Source organism: Centropristis striata, chromosome 23, assembly GCF_030273125.1.
Source record: "Centropristis striata isolate RG_2023a ecotype Rhode Island chromosome 23, C.striata_1.0, whole genome shotgun sequence".
Taxonomy (NCBI): Eukaryota; Metazoa; Chordata; class Actinopteri; order Perciformes; family Serranidae; genus Centropristis; species Centropristis striata.
In genome coordinates, this window is record NC_081539.1 from 5,122,174 (window position 1) to 5,140,074 (window position 17,901).

At 36.3% G+C, this 17,901-nt stretch overlaps 1 protein-coding gene across 1 annotated transcript; it reads left to right on the plus strand.

Annotated features, from left to right (window-relative positions):
• Positions 1–247: 247 nt before the first annotated feature.
• Positions 248–17,701, plus strand: rmc1 (regulator of MON1-CCZ1). The gene is made up of 21 exons (XM_059327083.1): positions 248–485; positions 1,749–1,825; positions 2,652–2,736; positions 2,902–2,958; positions 3,871–3,957; positions 4,990–5,130; positions 6,778–6,881; positions 7,707–7,796; positions 8,045–8,150; positions 8,265–8,373; positions 9,318–9,362; positions 9,935–9,988; positions 10,375–10,503; positions 11,115–11,221; positions 11,302–11,421; positions 12,470–12,547; positions 12,648–12,752; positions 14,507–14,575; positions 14,673–14,760; positions 15,318–15,455; positions 16,649–17,701. The coding sequence occupies exons 1-21, from the start codon at positions 387–389 to the stop codon at positions 16,726–16,728; spliced, it is 1,968 nt and encodes a 655-aa protein (XP_059183066.1). The 5' UTR covers positions 248–386; the 3' UTR covers positions 16,729–17,701.
• The last annotated feature ends 200 nt before the right edge of the window (positions 17,702–17,901 follow it).

Below are 17,901 nucleotides of genomic sequence, written 5' to 3' on the forward strand. Positions count from 1 at the left end.
ATTTCCATCCTAATAATAAATAATAATAATCATAATAAAACATTTAAATAAAATAAATCATTATCAACAACAACAATTTCGAAGGAGTATTAAGGTCACATTTTATAAATGATATTTACATCTTTCATTCTCGTAATTAGTTAATAAATGTCGACGTTATTCCCGTAACTAGTTCAATATTTACCACTATTTATATTTAAAGACGAAACTAAACAGGATAAGTACGACTTATTCTGCGCTTTTATTGTGAAGGAAAGCGGAAGTGTGCTGTCCAAGGAGCGCTCTTCCTGCTCCGCCTGTCAGACTCTATATAATATAAAACAGGGACTCTAAACTGAGCCCAAACTAGATTATTCCTCCCTAAAACCAAACATTAAGGAGCGAGGATGAGTGAGGAGCACTACCTGGAGCTGTGTGAGAACCCGGTGCAGTTTGAACACGCCTCCAGCGTCAACAACGTCTTCTTTGACGAAGCTAACAAGCAGGTGAGCTAAGCTAGTTAGCATCCATGTTGCTAACTCAGTTTGAGGAACATTTAATGTTATTAAACATTATTATCGGCGCCTCAACAAGAGTTTTAACGACAATATATAATGTTTACTTTCTGTGTACATTTACCGGTTGAAGTGACATTTCTTTTCTCTCCTGTCCTCTCCTCTCTGCTCTGTGTAAACAGCCTCTCCTGTCCTCTCCTCTCTGCTCTGTGTAAACAGCCTCTCCTGTCCTCTCCTCTCTGCTCTGTGTAAACAGCCTCTCCTGTCCTCTCCTCTCTGCTCTGTGTAAACAGCCTCTCCTGTCCTCTCCTCTCTGCTCTGTGTAAACAGCCTCTCCTGTCCTCTCAGTTCTGTGTAAACAGCTTCTCCTGTCCTCTCCTCTCTGCTCTGTGTAAACAGCCTCTCCTGTCCTCTCCTCTCTGCTCTGTGTAAACAGCCTCTCCTGTCCTCTCCTCTCTGCTCTGTGTAAACAGCCTCTCCTGTCCTCTCCTCTCTGATCTGTGTAAACAGCTTCTCCTGTCCTCTCCTCTCTTCTCTGTGTAAACAGCCTCTCTTGTCCTCTCCTCTCTGCTCTGTGTAAACAGCCTCTCCTGTCCTCTCCTCTCTGCTCTGTGTAAACAGCCTCTCCTGTCCTCTCCTCTCTGCTCTGTGTAAACAGCCTCTCCTGTCCTCTCCTCTCAGCTCTGTGTAAACAGCCTCTCCTGTCCTCTCCTCTCTGCTCTGTGTAAACAGATTTGTCATGTGACTGTTGGTCTCAGCAGATTCAATCATGTGTTCACAGTGTTTGTTTATTATTTTAATAATGAGAGTTTAGCCGATAAAACAGCTGGTGTTATGCCTTTAAGTTGAGAGAAAGAAGAAGAAGAAGAAGAAGAAGAAGAAGAGTGGAGGACTCGAGAGTGAAACATTTACAGTTTTAGAGGACGACAACACATTTGTAGTTTTCAAAAAAAGAGGCAAAAAAACATTTTGAAGTGACTCGATGAAGATGACTTAAGTCATATTTAATTTCATTGTTTTCCTTTATTATTGTCATGTATGCATTTAAAATCATTTGTGACTGAAGAACAAGTACTCATAATGCAGAATAATGCCTTTTTTCCCCCCGAGATTTACAGTATTATATGTTCTAACATTATTAGATAATAATGAGCTGTATAGAATCAGTTATTAGGGCTTCAAACTAAAAGCATTAAACACAGTTTTTTGTTGGTTTACTAACGGATATTTTTACGTCCTGTTTTCTGGCTGCAGGTGTTTGCGGTGCGTTCAGGCGGCGCCACGGGGGTGGTGGTCAAAGGCCCCGACGACAAGAGCAGCGTTGCCTTCAGGTACGTCATCATGTTAAGGGAATTATTGATGGGATCACTTTTAGGACAGAGCTTAACCCTAAACGACGTTTTTTTGCTCTTTTTACATTCTCCTCTCTGTGTCCTTGTGTTTCTCTGCAACATATAAAATCTCTATAAATCTATAAATCCTGCAGCTCTATTAAATCAGCACAATCAGAACAACTCAAACAGTCTTTGTGCAGAATAACACAGTTAGAATGACAGAAATCAGAAAAAAAGAAAAAATGCAACTAGAATTTTTCTGATAGATATATATATATTTTTTTAAATTTGAATAAAATAGAATTTATCAACAACAGAAGTATCATGAATATTAGGAAAATAAAACAGTTTTCTCCACATATTGTAAATAAAGTATTGTCATGTTTCCAGCCTCTCCTGTCCTCTCCCCTCTGCTCTGTGTAAAAATAATAATAAACACAGAAATAAATATGGACTAAGATAACAAATAAAACATATTGAATTACATACATACATATTGAATTATTTTCTTGTTTCCAGCCTCTCCTGTCCTCTCCCCTCTGCTCTGTGTAAAAAGCCTCTCCTGTCCTCTCCTCTCTACTCTGTGTAAAAAGCCTGTCCTCTCCTCTCTGCTCTGTGTAAATCTCTCTAAAAAATCACTATTTTCCGTTTTGTTTTGGTCACTTTTTTCTGATGGAGACGTTTGAAACCTTTGAACTGTTTCAAAGATTGTTGGAAAGTTCAAATTCTAACGATAACGTCTGTTTTTAGAGTTTCTCTCTTTGATGAACGGTGTGTTTGTGGAGAGCTCTGAACCTGTAATAATGTGTGTTTTCCTCCACAGAATGGACGATAAGGGAGAGGTGAAGTGCATCAAGTTCTCCATTGGAAATAAGATCTTGGCGGTTCAGAGGACTTCAAAGTCTGTGGTGAGTTCGACTCAAAAGGACTTTAGAGGTTTAATTCTAATCATGATTTAATCTGTAATAGTAACCAGAAGAAAACAAGTCATTGAACTTCCCGTAAACAAACACTGGACCTGTTGGAGGTTTTCCGTGTGGTTTCCTGAACGCGTTTTATTATTTTCTCTGCAGGATTTCATCAACTTCATCCCCGACTATCCGCACACAGAGTTCACCCAGGAGTGTAAGGTAAGCCACTTAGACATCAATCAATCAGTAAATTAATAAATTAATATTGTAATAAATGTTTGGATGGACGCAGGAATTAATAAATGCATAAATGTATATATAAGTACAGGAATACATTCAAATAAATATGCAAATCACTTAAATAAATGTATTTTTAGACAGGAATAAATAAATGAGGACAAAAATAAGTACATTTACATTAAAGTACAGGAATAAATATATAAATCTTCTAATCAATCAATAGAAATGTATAAATAAACAGCAATAAATTAATAAATATGCAAATAAATAAATACAGGAATAAATAAATGACTGCTAAAATAAATAATATATAAACACAGGAATAAATAAATAAATAATTACAAAAATAAATAAATGTATCTATAAACAGGAATAAATTAATAAATCTGCTAAGCAATGAATAAAAATGTAATAAATAAATAAATATGCAAATCAATCAACAAATACATATATAAATAAACATGGGAATAAGTCAATATCTTTAGAATTGTACAAATAAATATATAATAATAATGTATGAATAATTACGGGGAAGCAAGATATAATATTTTAGATTTATTTCAATTTTTTTGTTAATTTTTTTATGTTTTAAGTTTATTTATGTAAGTTTTGTATGTAAATATATGTATATATAATAGTATGTATGTGTGTGTATATATATGTATTATACATGCAGTGTATGTGTGTGTGTGTGTATATATATATATATATATCAGCATTTATTTATTCTGTTATTTTTTTCCTGTATTTATTTACAAATGTATTTATTAATTGATTGATTGTTATGTAATTTAATGTCATTTTGTGTTCTCTGTACTTTCTCTTTTTTCTATTTTTCTGTGAATAAACAGTTTTTGTTTGTTTGTTTGTTTGTTTGTTTGTATCCTGCAGACGAAGAACGCCAGTGTTTTGGGTTTCTGTTGGACGAACTGGAATGAGATCGTCTTCATCACCGACCAGGGAATCGAGTTCTACCAGGTGAGTGAAAGCAGAGAACAGGAACCAGAACTGTGTTAAATGTCTCAACCACAAGCAGCCACAGTAGGACCTGGTTCAAACTAAAGATCATTATTCAATAGGAACTTTCTGATTCTTCACAAAATATTCTCAGCAGACTTTAATGTCACAGATTTAGATTTTTGCTGCACATTTTTGTCAGTATATAAAAATATTTTGGCGGTTTGATATTCAACATGTGACAGGCTGAGATGTTCTGAAGTGGCAACCGTGAAAAATGTTAACCGTCTGAACCCAAAACAGCTGTTTCTCCTGTCACTTTATACTTGTGTTTCACTGCAACATGTAAAATATCTATAAATCTAAAAGTCCTGCAGCTCTGTGGAATCAGCACAATCAGAACAACAAAATAAATAATAAGTTAGAATGACAGAAACCAGGAAAACATGTTGAATTTATCTGATACATTTTTTTTTTTTTTTAATTTGCAATAAAGTGGAATTTACACTTTACCAAGTGACCACAAGTCTCACAAATGTTGGAAAACCAGTTTTCTGGACAGACAGAAACACACACACACACACACACACACAGACATACACACAGACACACACACACACACACAGACACACACACACACACACACACACACACACACACACACACACATATAGACACACACACAGACACACAAACACACACACACATACACACACACACACACACACACACACACACACACACACACACATACAGACACACACAGACACACACACACAGACACACACACATACAGACACATACACAGACACACACAGACATACACACACACAGACACACACACACACAGACATACACAGACACACACATACACAGACACACACAGACACACACACACACACATACAGACACATACAGACAGACACACACACACATAGACACACAGATGTTGTTGACCACCAGGTGTCTGTGTGTGTGTGTGTGTGTGTGTGTGTGTGTGTGTGTGTCTGTGTGTGTGTGTGTGTGTGTGTGTGTGTGTGTGTGTTCTCTCAGGTGTTTCCAGACAAACGCAGTGTGAAGCTGCTGAAGAGTCAGAGCATCAACGTGAACTGGTTCCAGTACTGTCCAGAGACGTCGGTGCTGCTGCTCTCCACCACCGTGCAGGGAAACGTCCTGCAGCCGCTCGCCTTCAGGGTGAGACTCACTGCACCGCCCACACTATACTATCCTCATTTATTATTCACTTTACAGCCATTTATAATCTTTTTTTCATTTTAATTTTACTATTTTTAAATTAATTATGGAGTCAATTATTGTCTTTATTTTTTAGAGTTTTGGTTGCAGCCATTTTTATTCATACATATTTCTTTATTTATGTTCTAATGTTTTATATGTATTTTATTTTGTGGATTATAGATTAATTTATAGTCTTAAATATTAGTTATATTAGGTATTAGTTCATGTTCCTCACTCAAGCTTCTCATGTTGTCACTTTTGCTTTTAATGCTGGTATCTGCAGAATCACAAGTCATCTGTTGGTTTTTACCCAACAAAAAGTGCAATAAATGTGATTATTTATGCTTTTTTTTAACATTAAATTATATATATATTATATTATAGGCAAAGTTATTTTTAATAAATGTATATTAAGGATTAATTGAGCCCAAAGTCTCTGCAGATTGTTAGTGGATGATTTTATATTTCCAGCTGTTTCTTCTCAGTTATTTTTCTTAGAATTAAACTTAACAGGAAAAAGGTGTAGAAGATACAAAGTGACTTAAGTATCAATTAATAAATTAATTAACTAATAAATACAGGAATAAATAAATAGAACAAAATAAATTATTGTTGAAATAATGATGTCAATAAATTAATAAATGCATAAATAAATAATTAAACGCAGAGGTCAGACCACATTTACATACAAAACATGCATAAATAATAAAAAATAATAATTAAATTAAAAAAAATGTAGAAATTAATTCAAGATATTTCTGTATTTCTACATTTATTTATTTATGTATTTCTTTTTTTGCTCCTGTATTTACTTGCTTATATATTTATTTATTTATTATTTTCTTATTTGCTCCTCTATATACTTACTTATTCATTTATTCGTGTTTATATTTCAACATTTATTTATTTATTTATCAACTCCTGTATTTACTTATTAGATTTATTCCTGTATTTATTTATTTGCTCCTGTATTTACTTGCTTATACATTTATTCCTTTATTTATTTATTTAGTTATGATTTTTTTTATTTGCTCTTCTATATACTTACTTATCATTTATTCTTGTATATATTTGTACATTTATTTATTTATTTATTTATCAACTCGTGTATTTACTTACCAGATTTATAGATTTATTCCTGTATTTATTTATTTGCTCCTGTATTTACTTGCTTATACATTTATTCCTTTATTTATTTATTTATTTTATTTGCTCCTCTATATACTTACTTATTCATTTATTCTTGTGTATATTTCCACATTTATTTATATATTTATTTATCAACTCGTGTATTTACTTACTAGGTTTATAGATTTATTCCTGTATTTATTTCTTATTTGTTTGTGTGCTTCTGTGTTTTTTTTTACTTATGCAATTATTGTTATTATTTGTTATTTTTTTATTTCTACATTTATTTAATTATTTAGTTGTTTTCACTCAGAGGTAGAAAAAGTATTCAGAACTTTTATTTCAGTAAAAGTTTCCCAAAGCATGAAAACATATTTAAAGTATTCATTCTGCAGACTGTGCCGTTTTTTTTTGAGTATGTGCATAATTTATTTACTGAATCAGCTGTAAACTTTTCAGTGTTTTGTTTGTTTTCAGAATGGGACGATGTCCAAGATGTCAAAGTTTGAGATCGAGCTGCCGGTCGTCCCCAAACCTGCCAAACTCAGCCTGTCGGAGAGGGACATCGCCATGGCAACCATGTGAGCTGAGTTTTATTTTTGTCCATATTTTTATTTATTTAATAATATTTATGTTCATTTTTATCATTTACTTTTGTTTGTTTGTTCAAACTTTATTGTAAAACTTGAAAACTAATAATAAAAATATTTATGTTCATTTTTTATTAAGTTTAGAATCATTATAAAGTAATTTATAATCTTTTTTTTATTATTATTTATTTATGTTAGTTGTGTTTGCAGAGATTTTTATTTTATTTTAATAATTGTTGATTTAATTTTACTATTTTTAAATTCATTACAGAGTCAATTATTTTCTTTATTTTTAGAGTTTTGGTTGCAGCCATTTTATTCATACATATTTCTTTATTTATATTCTAACGTTTTATATGTATTTCATTTTGTGGATTATAGATTAATTTATAGTCTTAAATATTAGTTATTTTTTTATATTTTATTTAGTTTATAGAGACGTTATGAGCCCTTTCCATCTTTATTTTTAAAGAATGTATTAAGTATTTTTTTACTTATATTTATTTAAATTTTTGTACTTTTATTATTTTTTTTATATTCATTTAATTTATAGAGTTTTGATTTTCAGGTCTTTCTATTTTTCTACATTTTTTATTGTTCATGTCTAGATTTTGTTGCTTCTCTGAGGTTCTGCTTATTTATTTCTATGTATTTCTACATTTCCCACATGTTTCTAGATTTCACTGTTTCTATATTAATGTTTTTATTCCAGGTTTTCTTCTTCCAGTGCAGCTTTGCTCCTGTTTCTCAAAGTGCTGCTCTGTTGTTGTTGTTGTTGTTGTTGTTGTTTAATTTGTTCTCTCTCTCTCTGGTCAGTTATGGTCAGCTGTTTGTGATGTACCTGAAACACCACTCAAGAACAGCCAACAGCCCCAGTGCAGAAGTGGTGCTGTATCACTTACCCAGGTACACACATACACACACACACACACACACACACACACACACACACACACACACACACACACACACACACACAGCTTTTGGATGGTGTAGATTGTAGAGGTGTAATTTCACTTTTTTGTGTCTTTTTTCGTAATTTTGTGTCATATTTTGGTAATTTCACTCTGTCATTTTGTGTCTTTTTTTGGTCATTTTCTGTCTTTTTTGGTCATTTTCTGTGTGTGTGTGTGTGTGTGTGTGTGTGTGTTCAGGGAGGGAGCGTGTAAGAAGAGTCACGTGTTGAAGCTGAACACGACGGGGAAGTTTGCTCTGAACATCGTCGACAACCTGGTGGTGGTTCATCACCAGAGCTCGCAGGTCTGATCCCGATTTATTTTCACAATAAAACAAGAACTAGAGACACAACAACCAGGAAAGAAAAGAAAAAAATAAATAAGCAGATAATGTTTGTTTATGTTGTTTTTGTTCCAGACGTCTCTGATCTTCGACATCAAGCTGAAGGAGCCGGACTGTGCTGTCAACACACACCAACCGGTTCTACCCGCCAGATCCATACACCCCTACAGGATCCCACTGGCAGGTACACACACACACACACACACACACACACACACACACACACACCCCTACAGGATCCCACTGGCAGGTACACACACACACACACACACCCCTACAGGATCCCACTGGCAGGTACACACACACACACACACACACACACACACACCCCTACAGGATCCCACTGGCAGGTACACACACACACACACACACCCCTACAGGATCCCACTGGCAGGTACACACACACACACACACACACACACACACACACACACCCCTACAGGATCCCACTGGCAGGTACACACACACACACACACACACACACACACACACACACACATACACCCCTACAGGATCCCACTGGCAGGTACACACACACACACACACACACACACACACACACACACACCCCTACAGGATCCCACTGGCAGGTACACACACACACACACACACACACACACCCCTACAGGATCCCACTGGCAGGTACACACACACACACACACACACACACACACACACACCCCTACAGGATCCCACTGGCAGGTACACACACACACACACACACACACACACACACACACACACCCCTACAGGATCCCACTGGCAGGTACACACACACACACACACACACACCCCTACAAGATCCCACTGGCAGGTACACACACACACACACACACACCCCTACAGGATCCCACTGGCAGGTACACACACACACACACACACACATACACCCCTACAGGATCCCACTGGCAGGTATACACACACACACACACACACACACACACACACACACACACACACTCACACACACTGACACCCACAGATACACACTCATACAGACACACACACACTCACTCACACACACTCACTGACACAGAGTTTTGTGTAGTGTGTGTTGATGTGTGTGTATTGATGAGTGTGTGTAGTGTGTGTTGATGAGTGTGTGTTGATGTGTGTGTGTCTCTGTAGGTCCAGCAGTGGTTCCCTCTCAGCCTCCGGTTCCGTGTCAGCTCTGTATCCTTTTAAGTACAAATCTGAGGTTCTTATACTTCGTTGGAGTATTTTCTTTTCATGCATTTTCTTCTTCGACTCTTAAAAGTTATCACAACTTTATAAACTCAGTGGTATAAAGCAGCCAGCTGGTGGGGACAGGAGCCAGCCACAGACAATTTTTGCAGTAAAAGCCCAAATTTTGTGGTACATTTTATTATTATTTACAATTATTTATTATATTTATTATAATTTATAATTATTGTAAAGCAGAAAAAAGGCTTATTGTATGTTTTATTTAAGGCATCATATTTTTACAGTGTTCTATGGTGGAATCTATCAATACTTCATCATGCTCTTATTTTGAAATGTGTTAAGCGACAGGAAGTAATTCATACGGATACACTTGTACTTTTGTATGTAGATTTTTGCATTAAAAAAAACGTATCGTATAATAGAAGAACAGTCACGGCCTTCAGGGACATTTATATTTTATATAAGACCTAAACTATATTTTCTTAAATTAATTTTACTTTTTTTCTTGTAATTTGTCTTTTAAAAACATTTTTATGGCTGATCTTTAACTGAAACTGCAGACTCGTCATCCTGGAGCGTCTTCCAGCCCGACATCATCATCAGCGCCAGTGAAGGTGTGCAACACACACACACACACACACACATTTCTTTCATTTTTTAGTGGCTCATAAAGAAAAGAAAATGTGCATATTCAGATTTATGAAAAAGCTATACATTTTTTTATTGGGAAGCATCATTTTCAAAGATAACAGAACAGAACAGAAAATGAATAGAAAATACATTTAAAAAATTACTATACAAAATAAAATAATAAATATTAAATTAAGTCAAAAGATGTCTATATTCTAATATAATTTCATTATAATAATTAATTAAATACAAAAAAACAACATCAACCGTCTCCACTTAGAGCAGATATTTATTCATTTTACTATATTTATTTTTATGATTTATCAGGAGAGTGCAGCCAAATGTTAAACTGTGTGTGTGTGTGTGTCAGGTTACCTGTGGTACCTGCAGGTGAAGTTGCCCCCGACTGTGAACCTGCTGCAGGACAAAGGAAAACTGATGGACTTCCTGTTACGGCGCAGAGACTGCAAGATGGTCATCCTGTCTGTCTGCTCACAGAGTGAGACTGTCTGTCTGTCTGTCTGTCTGTCTGTCTGTCTGTCTGTCTGTCTGTCTGTCTCTTATACAACTTTTCACAGAAAACGTCATGTCCGAAAAAAATGTTAAATGCCTCAACAACAACAACAACAACAACAAAAAGACGATCAAGAAGAACCATATTTAAATGACAATAGTTTATTTGAAAGTTTTGATTTAATTTGAGGAAAACAACCTGTGCGTCAGGTGATCTCTGAGCAATTTCTACAAAATTCAGGGTTTGAAAAGGAACAAAATCTGATCTGAAGTCGACAATAAAGTAGTAAAAACAGCTTCGCTCCTGTTCAGAAACGTTTTCTTTTTTGCTTTTAGTGCAGCTTGTTGCACAACAGAGCTGTAATAAATAAACAGATAAAAATTAGTTATTCAAAAAGGCAAAAGGTGGAAAAAAGTGTCCCACAGAAAATTAATTCTATCATTGATTCTTCAATTACTTTTCTGATATTTTAGGTTTTTGCCGTGGTGTCGTTATATTTAGGCAATCTCTGTATTGAGACATAATTAGGACGTATGGTAGTGTGGAGGTAGGACATAGAAGATAATGTTGCATCAACCTGTGTGTCTTCCTCTCAGTCCTGGAGGGCGGGGAGAAGGGCAGTCTTCCTGTGGTGGCGACTGTGTTTGACAAACTCAACCAGGTGTATAAAGAATACCTGGAGGCCGAGCAGGCCTACACTGTGGTGAGGGCTGCCGTTTGATCTGAGAGCACAGAGTGTTTGTGTATGTTTTTAGATGTTTAAATGTTTTTCTGCGTGTGTAGGCGATGGAGTCCGGGCCGAGTCGAGGCAGCGCGGCCCAGAAGCGTCCAGTCAGAACTCAGGCGGTCATCGACCAATCAGACATGTACACACACGTCCTGTCGTCGTTCACAGAGAGGAAGGTACGAACACAGACACACTGAAACTGAAACCGACACAGGAAGCTAAAAGCTTGTTTAATGTGTTTGTTCACACTCTGAACCTCGAGTTTCAGGGTGTTTTTTGCCCATTTTACATTCTCCTCTCTGTGTGCTTGTGTTTCACTGCAACATATAAAATCTGTATAAATCTAAATAATAAATAAGTCCTTCAGCTCTGTTGAATCAGCACAATCAGAACAACTCAAACAGTCTTTGTGCAGAATAATATAATAATAACACAGTTAGAATGGTTAAAAAACAGAAAAAAAAATTGAATAAAACAGAATTTATATTTAAACACTTTTCCAAGTGACCACAATTGTCATGAATGTTGGGGGGAAAAAGACACAAAAAGAGACAAAAAATTAGCAAAAATGAAGTATTGTCATGTTTCCAGCCTCTCCTGTCCTCTCCCCTCTGCTCTGTGTAAACAGATTTTTTTTTTTGTGAATATTTGTCACATGACCGACAACATTTTTGAAAAAGACACAAAATTACAAAAAAAAGGTACAAAAATGCCCCAAAAAAGAAGTAAAATGATCCAAAATATGTTTTTAAAAAACAGTTTTCACCACATATTGTACATATTGAATTATTTTCTTGTTTCCAGCCTCTCCTGACCTCTCCTCTTGGCTCTGTGTAAACAGATTCTCAGTGAATATTTGTAACTTGACTGACAAAATTTCAGAAAAAGACACGAAAAAGATGTAAAATTACAAATAAAATTCCATAAAGACACAAAACTTCCCAAAATTACCAAAAAAGATACAAAATTACCAAAACATATGTTGTGTACTCTCTAAACAGCCTCTCCTGTCCTCTCCCCTCTGCTCTGTGTAAAAATAATAAATACAGAAATAAATATGGACTAAGATAACAAATAAAACACTGAATAAAACCTACAAATAAAAATAAAATAAAAAAAACTAGATTTATTTATGCAGAGAGAAATAAACTACAGTTCTCATTTTACAGACCTGTATATTTTTAATATATATATATATATATAATTTTTCTGTGTGTTGTGCAGGGTGTCAACCATAAATTCATCATCGCGGTGCTGATGGAATATATCCGTTCTCTGAACCAGTTCCAGATCACGGTGCAGGTAAAACATTTATAATCTTTTTGTGTTAATGTCCGTCAGGACTTTAAAACTTTACATTTTGACCTGATAAAACTGTGATGTTCCCGTTTGTTGTTTGCAGCATTACCTGTACGAGCTGGTGATCAAGACGCTGGTGCAGCACAACATCTTCTACATGCTGCACCAGTTCCTGCAGTACCATGTCCTCAGTGACTCCAAACCTCTGGCGAGTTCCTCTCAAACCACTTCTGTGCATGAACAGTTCACATCATCAACATCATTTTAACTCCTTATGACCGACGGGAGCGCCCACAATCTCATTTGTATATCTGTTTTTAAATGCCGGTAGAATTGCAACCAAATAAGAGAGAACAATAATTCTTTCTGCAGATAAAACCAGAGGATTTACCTCTATATATCACCAGGGTTTTAAATTGACACCAGCCAACCAAAACTTTACTTTGGCGGGTAGTATTTGTAAATTTCAAAGCTAATTTGGCTGGTGATGAATGAAGAAAATAACACTGCGTCTGTTTGAGTCGGCAGGCTGCAGAAACGATGAGACGTCAGTGTTTTCCGCCAAGAAATGTGGGCAGTTTTGTGTGTGTTTTTCACGGGAAATGTAATCTTTATCTGACAACAGCGCTTGTAGAACTATTCCTACATTGTCGTGACGTGTCATACGACCGTTGGCTAGCGCTGAGCGGGCGCGGGATCGATTACGAGCTGATACGGAGACACAACTTTAACAAAAATGCTTCTGTATACAGTGAAATGTTGCCATTCAGATGCTCTGATTTTCAATTTAAGACCAAGAAAAACAATGTACAAAAGTTTCAGTATGGACAGTATGTGAGGACGTTTTTGTTCCATTGAGTGTGAAGATTTGAAGGAGAGAAAGGACAATGATTGTTATAATTATTTGTAAAGTTAACATAGTTCGGCAAAACAAACAAACGTGGAGATATTTACCTGGAGTAAAAAAAAAACCAGAAGAGCAAAAGAGGAAGGCTGAAGACACGGAGACAATGGAGATGAAAGAGGGATAAGAAGACTTTTAATTTGAAATGGCTTTGTGGCAATACTCCCGGAAAAGCCTGGAGCTTTTTATTTTATTTTCTTCCTTCGATTTTTGGCTTTAATAGACTTTATTATACTAATTTTCCTTCAATTGATAATTTATTTTATTTTATTTTATTTTATTCATATTATTTTATTATTCATAGTATTTGATAATGTATTTGATTTTACATTTCTTTTATATTGTTTTATTATTTCTTTTATTGAGTTTAAAGATTGCAATTTCCCTTAACAGGGGTTTTTATACGGGTCAATTGTGCCCTCTGCTGGTCAAAAATGTGTATTGCATTTTCAGAAGTTTCAAAATTACAAAAGACAAGTTTGTTAAAGCTCCACCTTCAAGTTCATTATTAGAAAGGAGGCGATTATTTCACTTTTATAAATATACACTTTTTACACCCTGTGACGGTTAGGATTGCCGGATCGACACAAAAGACACTTTTAAGATGAAAAATGTGGCTTGTGGAAAATCCGATTGGCTTGTAACTTTAAAAATCTACCAAAAGTTAATTTAAAGTCCTTTATGCATCGTGTCCCAGAGCGCTGTTCCCTCCCACTAATGGGTTTGTAGAAATCCAGTAAAAACTACACAACAAAACTTTATAATCCAGACCAGTCGGCAGGTATTCACAGCACTTCCTGCGTTGGAAAACTCATCATCACGCTGTGAGCATGAACTGTCACGTTTTTTTTTTCGTGTCGCTACCCACGACAACGGGATGTGATGTCATTTTCCCGGGAGATGTAGTTTTTCCACTGGAAAGAGTCTCTTGCCACATTATTGTGCTCATCATTTTGCTGTTCACTTGAGACCAAAAGTTCAGTTTTGTTGGTTTTTCTCCTTTCAGATAATTTCAATTTTTAACAATTAACCCTTTGATTGTCTTAATGTGTGTTCAGGCGTGTTTACTTCTGTCTCTGGAGAGTACATATCCTCCTGCACACCAGCTGTCACTGGACATGCTGAAGGTACACACACACACACACACACACACACTCCCTTTAATAGCAGTGTACTGTGTGTAATCTTGTGTATTTTCCCGTGTGTGTGTGTGTGTGTGTCCAGCGTCTCTCCACGGCCAACGATGAGATCGTGGAGGTTCTGCTGTCGAAGCAGCAGGTTCTGGGCGCGCTCCGATTCATCCGCAGTGTCGGTACGTTTCATCATCATTCTCACTGGAGTTTATTCATAACATATTTCATAAGTAGATGACTCCATACATACAAAAAAAATTGCACTAAAAATGTATTTATAAAGGAAATTATATATATATATATATATATATATATATATATATATATATATATATATATATATAAAATGACAATACTTCAATCTGTGGAGAAAACTGGTTTTCAGGACACTTGGAAAAGTGTTTATATATAAATTCTGTTTTATTCTAATTTTATATTGCAGTGAGGGAACTGTTTGTTGGGTTTAGTGGGTTAAAGTTTTCCTCTGGACGAACACATGTCCGTCTCTATGCAGATGATGCTGCTGTTTACTGTGAAAAAATGACTTCAAAGTGGCCCTAAATGCTGATAAACTGAAGTCGTGTTGTTTATAAATTCGTATTAGTTTTGATTGATCATGATTGTGCTGATTCAGACTTATAGATTTATATGGATTTGATATGTTTTTGGAGGTTCAGAGGGTTGATTACAGACTAACAGCTCGTATTTTCTGTTTTTGTTCTGTTTTGTTGACAAGGCGGCCATGACAACGTGTCCTCCAGGAAGTTTCTGGACGCGGCGCGGCAGACCGGAGACCAGATGTTGTTCTACACAGTGTTCAGGTCGTTCCAGCAGAGAAACCAGCGGCTGAGAGGAAGTCCCAGCTTCAACCCCGGTGAGAGGAAACACACAGTCCGTCTGACCACATCTAACACCTGCTGTGATTGGCTGCTACTCATCACTGTAAACTTTAAGAGTTATTTAACATTTTCTGCTGTTCTGGTCTCTTTTCTCAGCCTTTTCCTGCCTGCTGTGGTTGGTTTTTAAGTGTCAACATGGTTTAATATGAGAACTTGTTGCCTTCCCATATTAATTTAGCCATAAATGTTAAATAAATATTGTTTAACATGTACAGGGACGGCATCACAGCACACTGTGGGCGTTGTTGATTCTAAAACCTTTTCAGTTGACAGTTCGTTGCACAGATTTTAGGGATGTGAAGCATTTGAAGGTGCACCTTTTATTTTGAAATTCCCAGTTTATATATATATATATATATATGTATTTTAGTTTTTCTTCTAAATGTTTCGAAGAGCTCAGGGTTCAAACTGTCAGATCAGATGTTAGTTACTTTCTGAGAATTTATATAAAAGCAACTTTAAATGTTTATGACCAACTTTTTGTCTCTCTCCTTCTCCCTCCTCCCTCTCCTTCTCTCTCCTTCTCTCCCTTCTCCCTCTCCTCCATCTCTCCTTCTCTCTCTCTCTCTCCCTCTCTTTCTCTCCTTCTCTCTCTCCCTCTTTCTCTCCTTCTCTCTCTCTTTCTCTCCTTCTCTCTCTCCCTCTCCCCTTCTCTCTCTCCCTCTCTTTCTCTCCTTTTCTCTCTCCCTCCTCCCTCTCTCTGTCCTTCTCCCTCTCTCCCTCTCCTCCCTTTCTCCTTCTCTCTCTCCCTCTTTCTCTCCTTCTCTCTCCCTCTCTCCTTCTCTCTCTCCCTCTCCTCCCTCTCTCCTTCTCTCCCTCCTCTCTCTCCTTCTCCTCCCTCTCTCCTTCTCTCTCATCCCCCCTTTCTCCTCTTCCTTCCCGTCTCCTTCCCCTTGCTCCCTGTCTCATGTCTTTCTTCCACGTCCGTCTCCTCACCATTCTCCTCTCTTTCCTCCCACCTCTCTCTCATCCTCCTGTCTTTCTCCTCCTCTTCTATCCCCTCCTCATCCCCACTCTTTCTCCTCCTCCTCCTGTCTCCTGTCTCTCCCCCTCACACTGCCTCTCTCATCCTCCTGTCTCTCCTTTCCTCTTGCTCCCTGTGCCCTTCTGTCCCTCGCTCCTCCTCCTCTTCCTCCTCCTCCTCCTCCTCCTCCTCCTGTCTCTCCAGGGGAGCACTGTGAGGAACACGTGGTTCACTTTAAGCAGCTGTTTGGGGACCAGGCCCTGATGAAAGCTTCCACTGTGTGAGCTCAGAGGGACAGTTTGTGAGTCGGTCTCATTCTCATCGTCCTGTTTGTTTGCACCAATAAACATCGTGTCCTGGTTCCACCTGATCTCTCTGAGGCGTGCAGTGGCTCATTGATGCTATAAAAAAAACATATTTTGACCAACTTATCGCAAATATATTTACGTTAACACTTCATCAATACCGGAGTTTTTTACCTTATTTTGATACAAAGTCAGAAAAATGTGATTGTGAAATATCGGCAGACATTAACAAAGACTGCTAATCAGTATGAAGGGGAATAAAGCTGAAAATACAATAATTAATTTGAGTGCTATTTGTCTTGGAAAACCCAGGAATCGAGAATTAAAACAATACAAAATTATTAAAAATAAATACAAATTATATATTTTATTATAACTCTATTATACTATTACAAAAAAATCAAAATATTGTATCTTTAATTTTGTAAAATTAACAAAATTTAACAATTTTACTCCCTCACCATTACACGTTTATTCTCAAATATTGGGACTTTTATTTTGAAATAAATTTTGAACATGGGATACTTGAGGAATAAAGTCAAAATGTCTTTGAAAAAACGATGAAAACTGTGATGAGTGACCTGCTGCGTGTCTTTCTGTTGGACGTGGAGCCAAAAATGTAACTTACATTAACACAGGACGAAAAGTTATATAAATGTTAACAATCGCTGTTCGGTGGCTAAAGGCAGCAAATGGCATCCCTGTTTGAATAATGTATATATGACTTCTTTCATTATTGGAATGTGTTTATTTTGTACATATAAGAATTATTACTAACAGCTGCAGAGTGTTAAATATTTTTCTTTTGAATAAAGCAGCACAGAACTGAATGAAGTCGCAATGGAAAAATGTTTTAATGCTCTGAGTCTTAATAAAAATATCAATATATGTGCTGTCTGTACATGACTCTGCTCAGATTTGTTCAGCTAATAAAATATTCTGTGCTGTGGTGCCTCTGTTTTTCTGTAATTTCTGCGTAAATTATATGATAATATGCATCAACAATAGGGTCATTTTTTTTACATTTTAGAATTTGACCATTTTTGACAAAAACATTTGTTTCTTAAAATTGTGCACATCCTATTTTATGGTGTTTTTATGTCCCTTCTGCATACATTACATGATAATATGTATCAACAGACTATAATGGGG

Excerpts from the sequence above, each read along its gene's own strand:
- rmc1 (XM_059327083.1), top strand. The coding sequence starts at position 387 with ATGAGTGAGGAGCACTACCTGGAGCTGTGTGAGAACCCGGTGCAGTTT. Across the intron at positions 12,548-12,647 it reads AGTTCCAGATCACGGTGCAG|CATTACCTGTACGAGCTGGT; the intron begins GTAAAACATTTA and ends TGTTGTTTGCAG. Across the intron at positions 12,753-14,506 it reads TCAGTGACTCCAAACCTCTG|GCGTGTTTACTTCTGTCTCT; the intron begins GCGAGTTCCTCT and ends ATGTGTGTTCAG.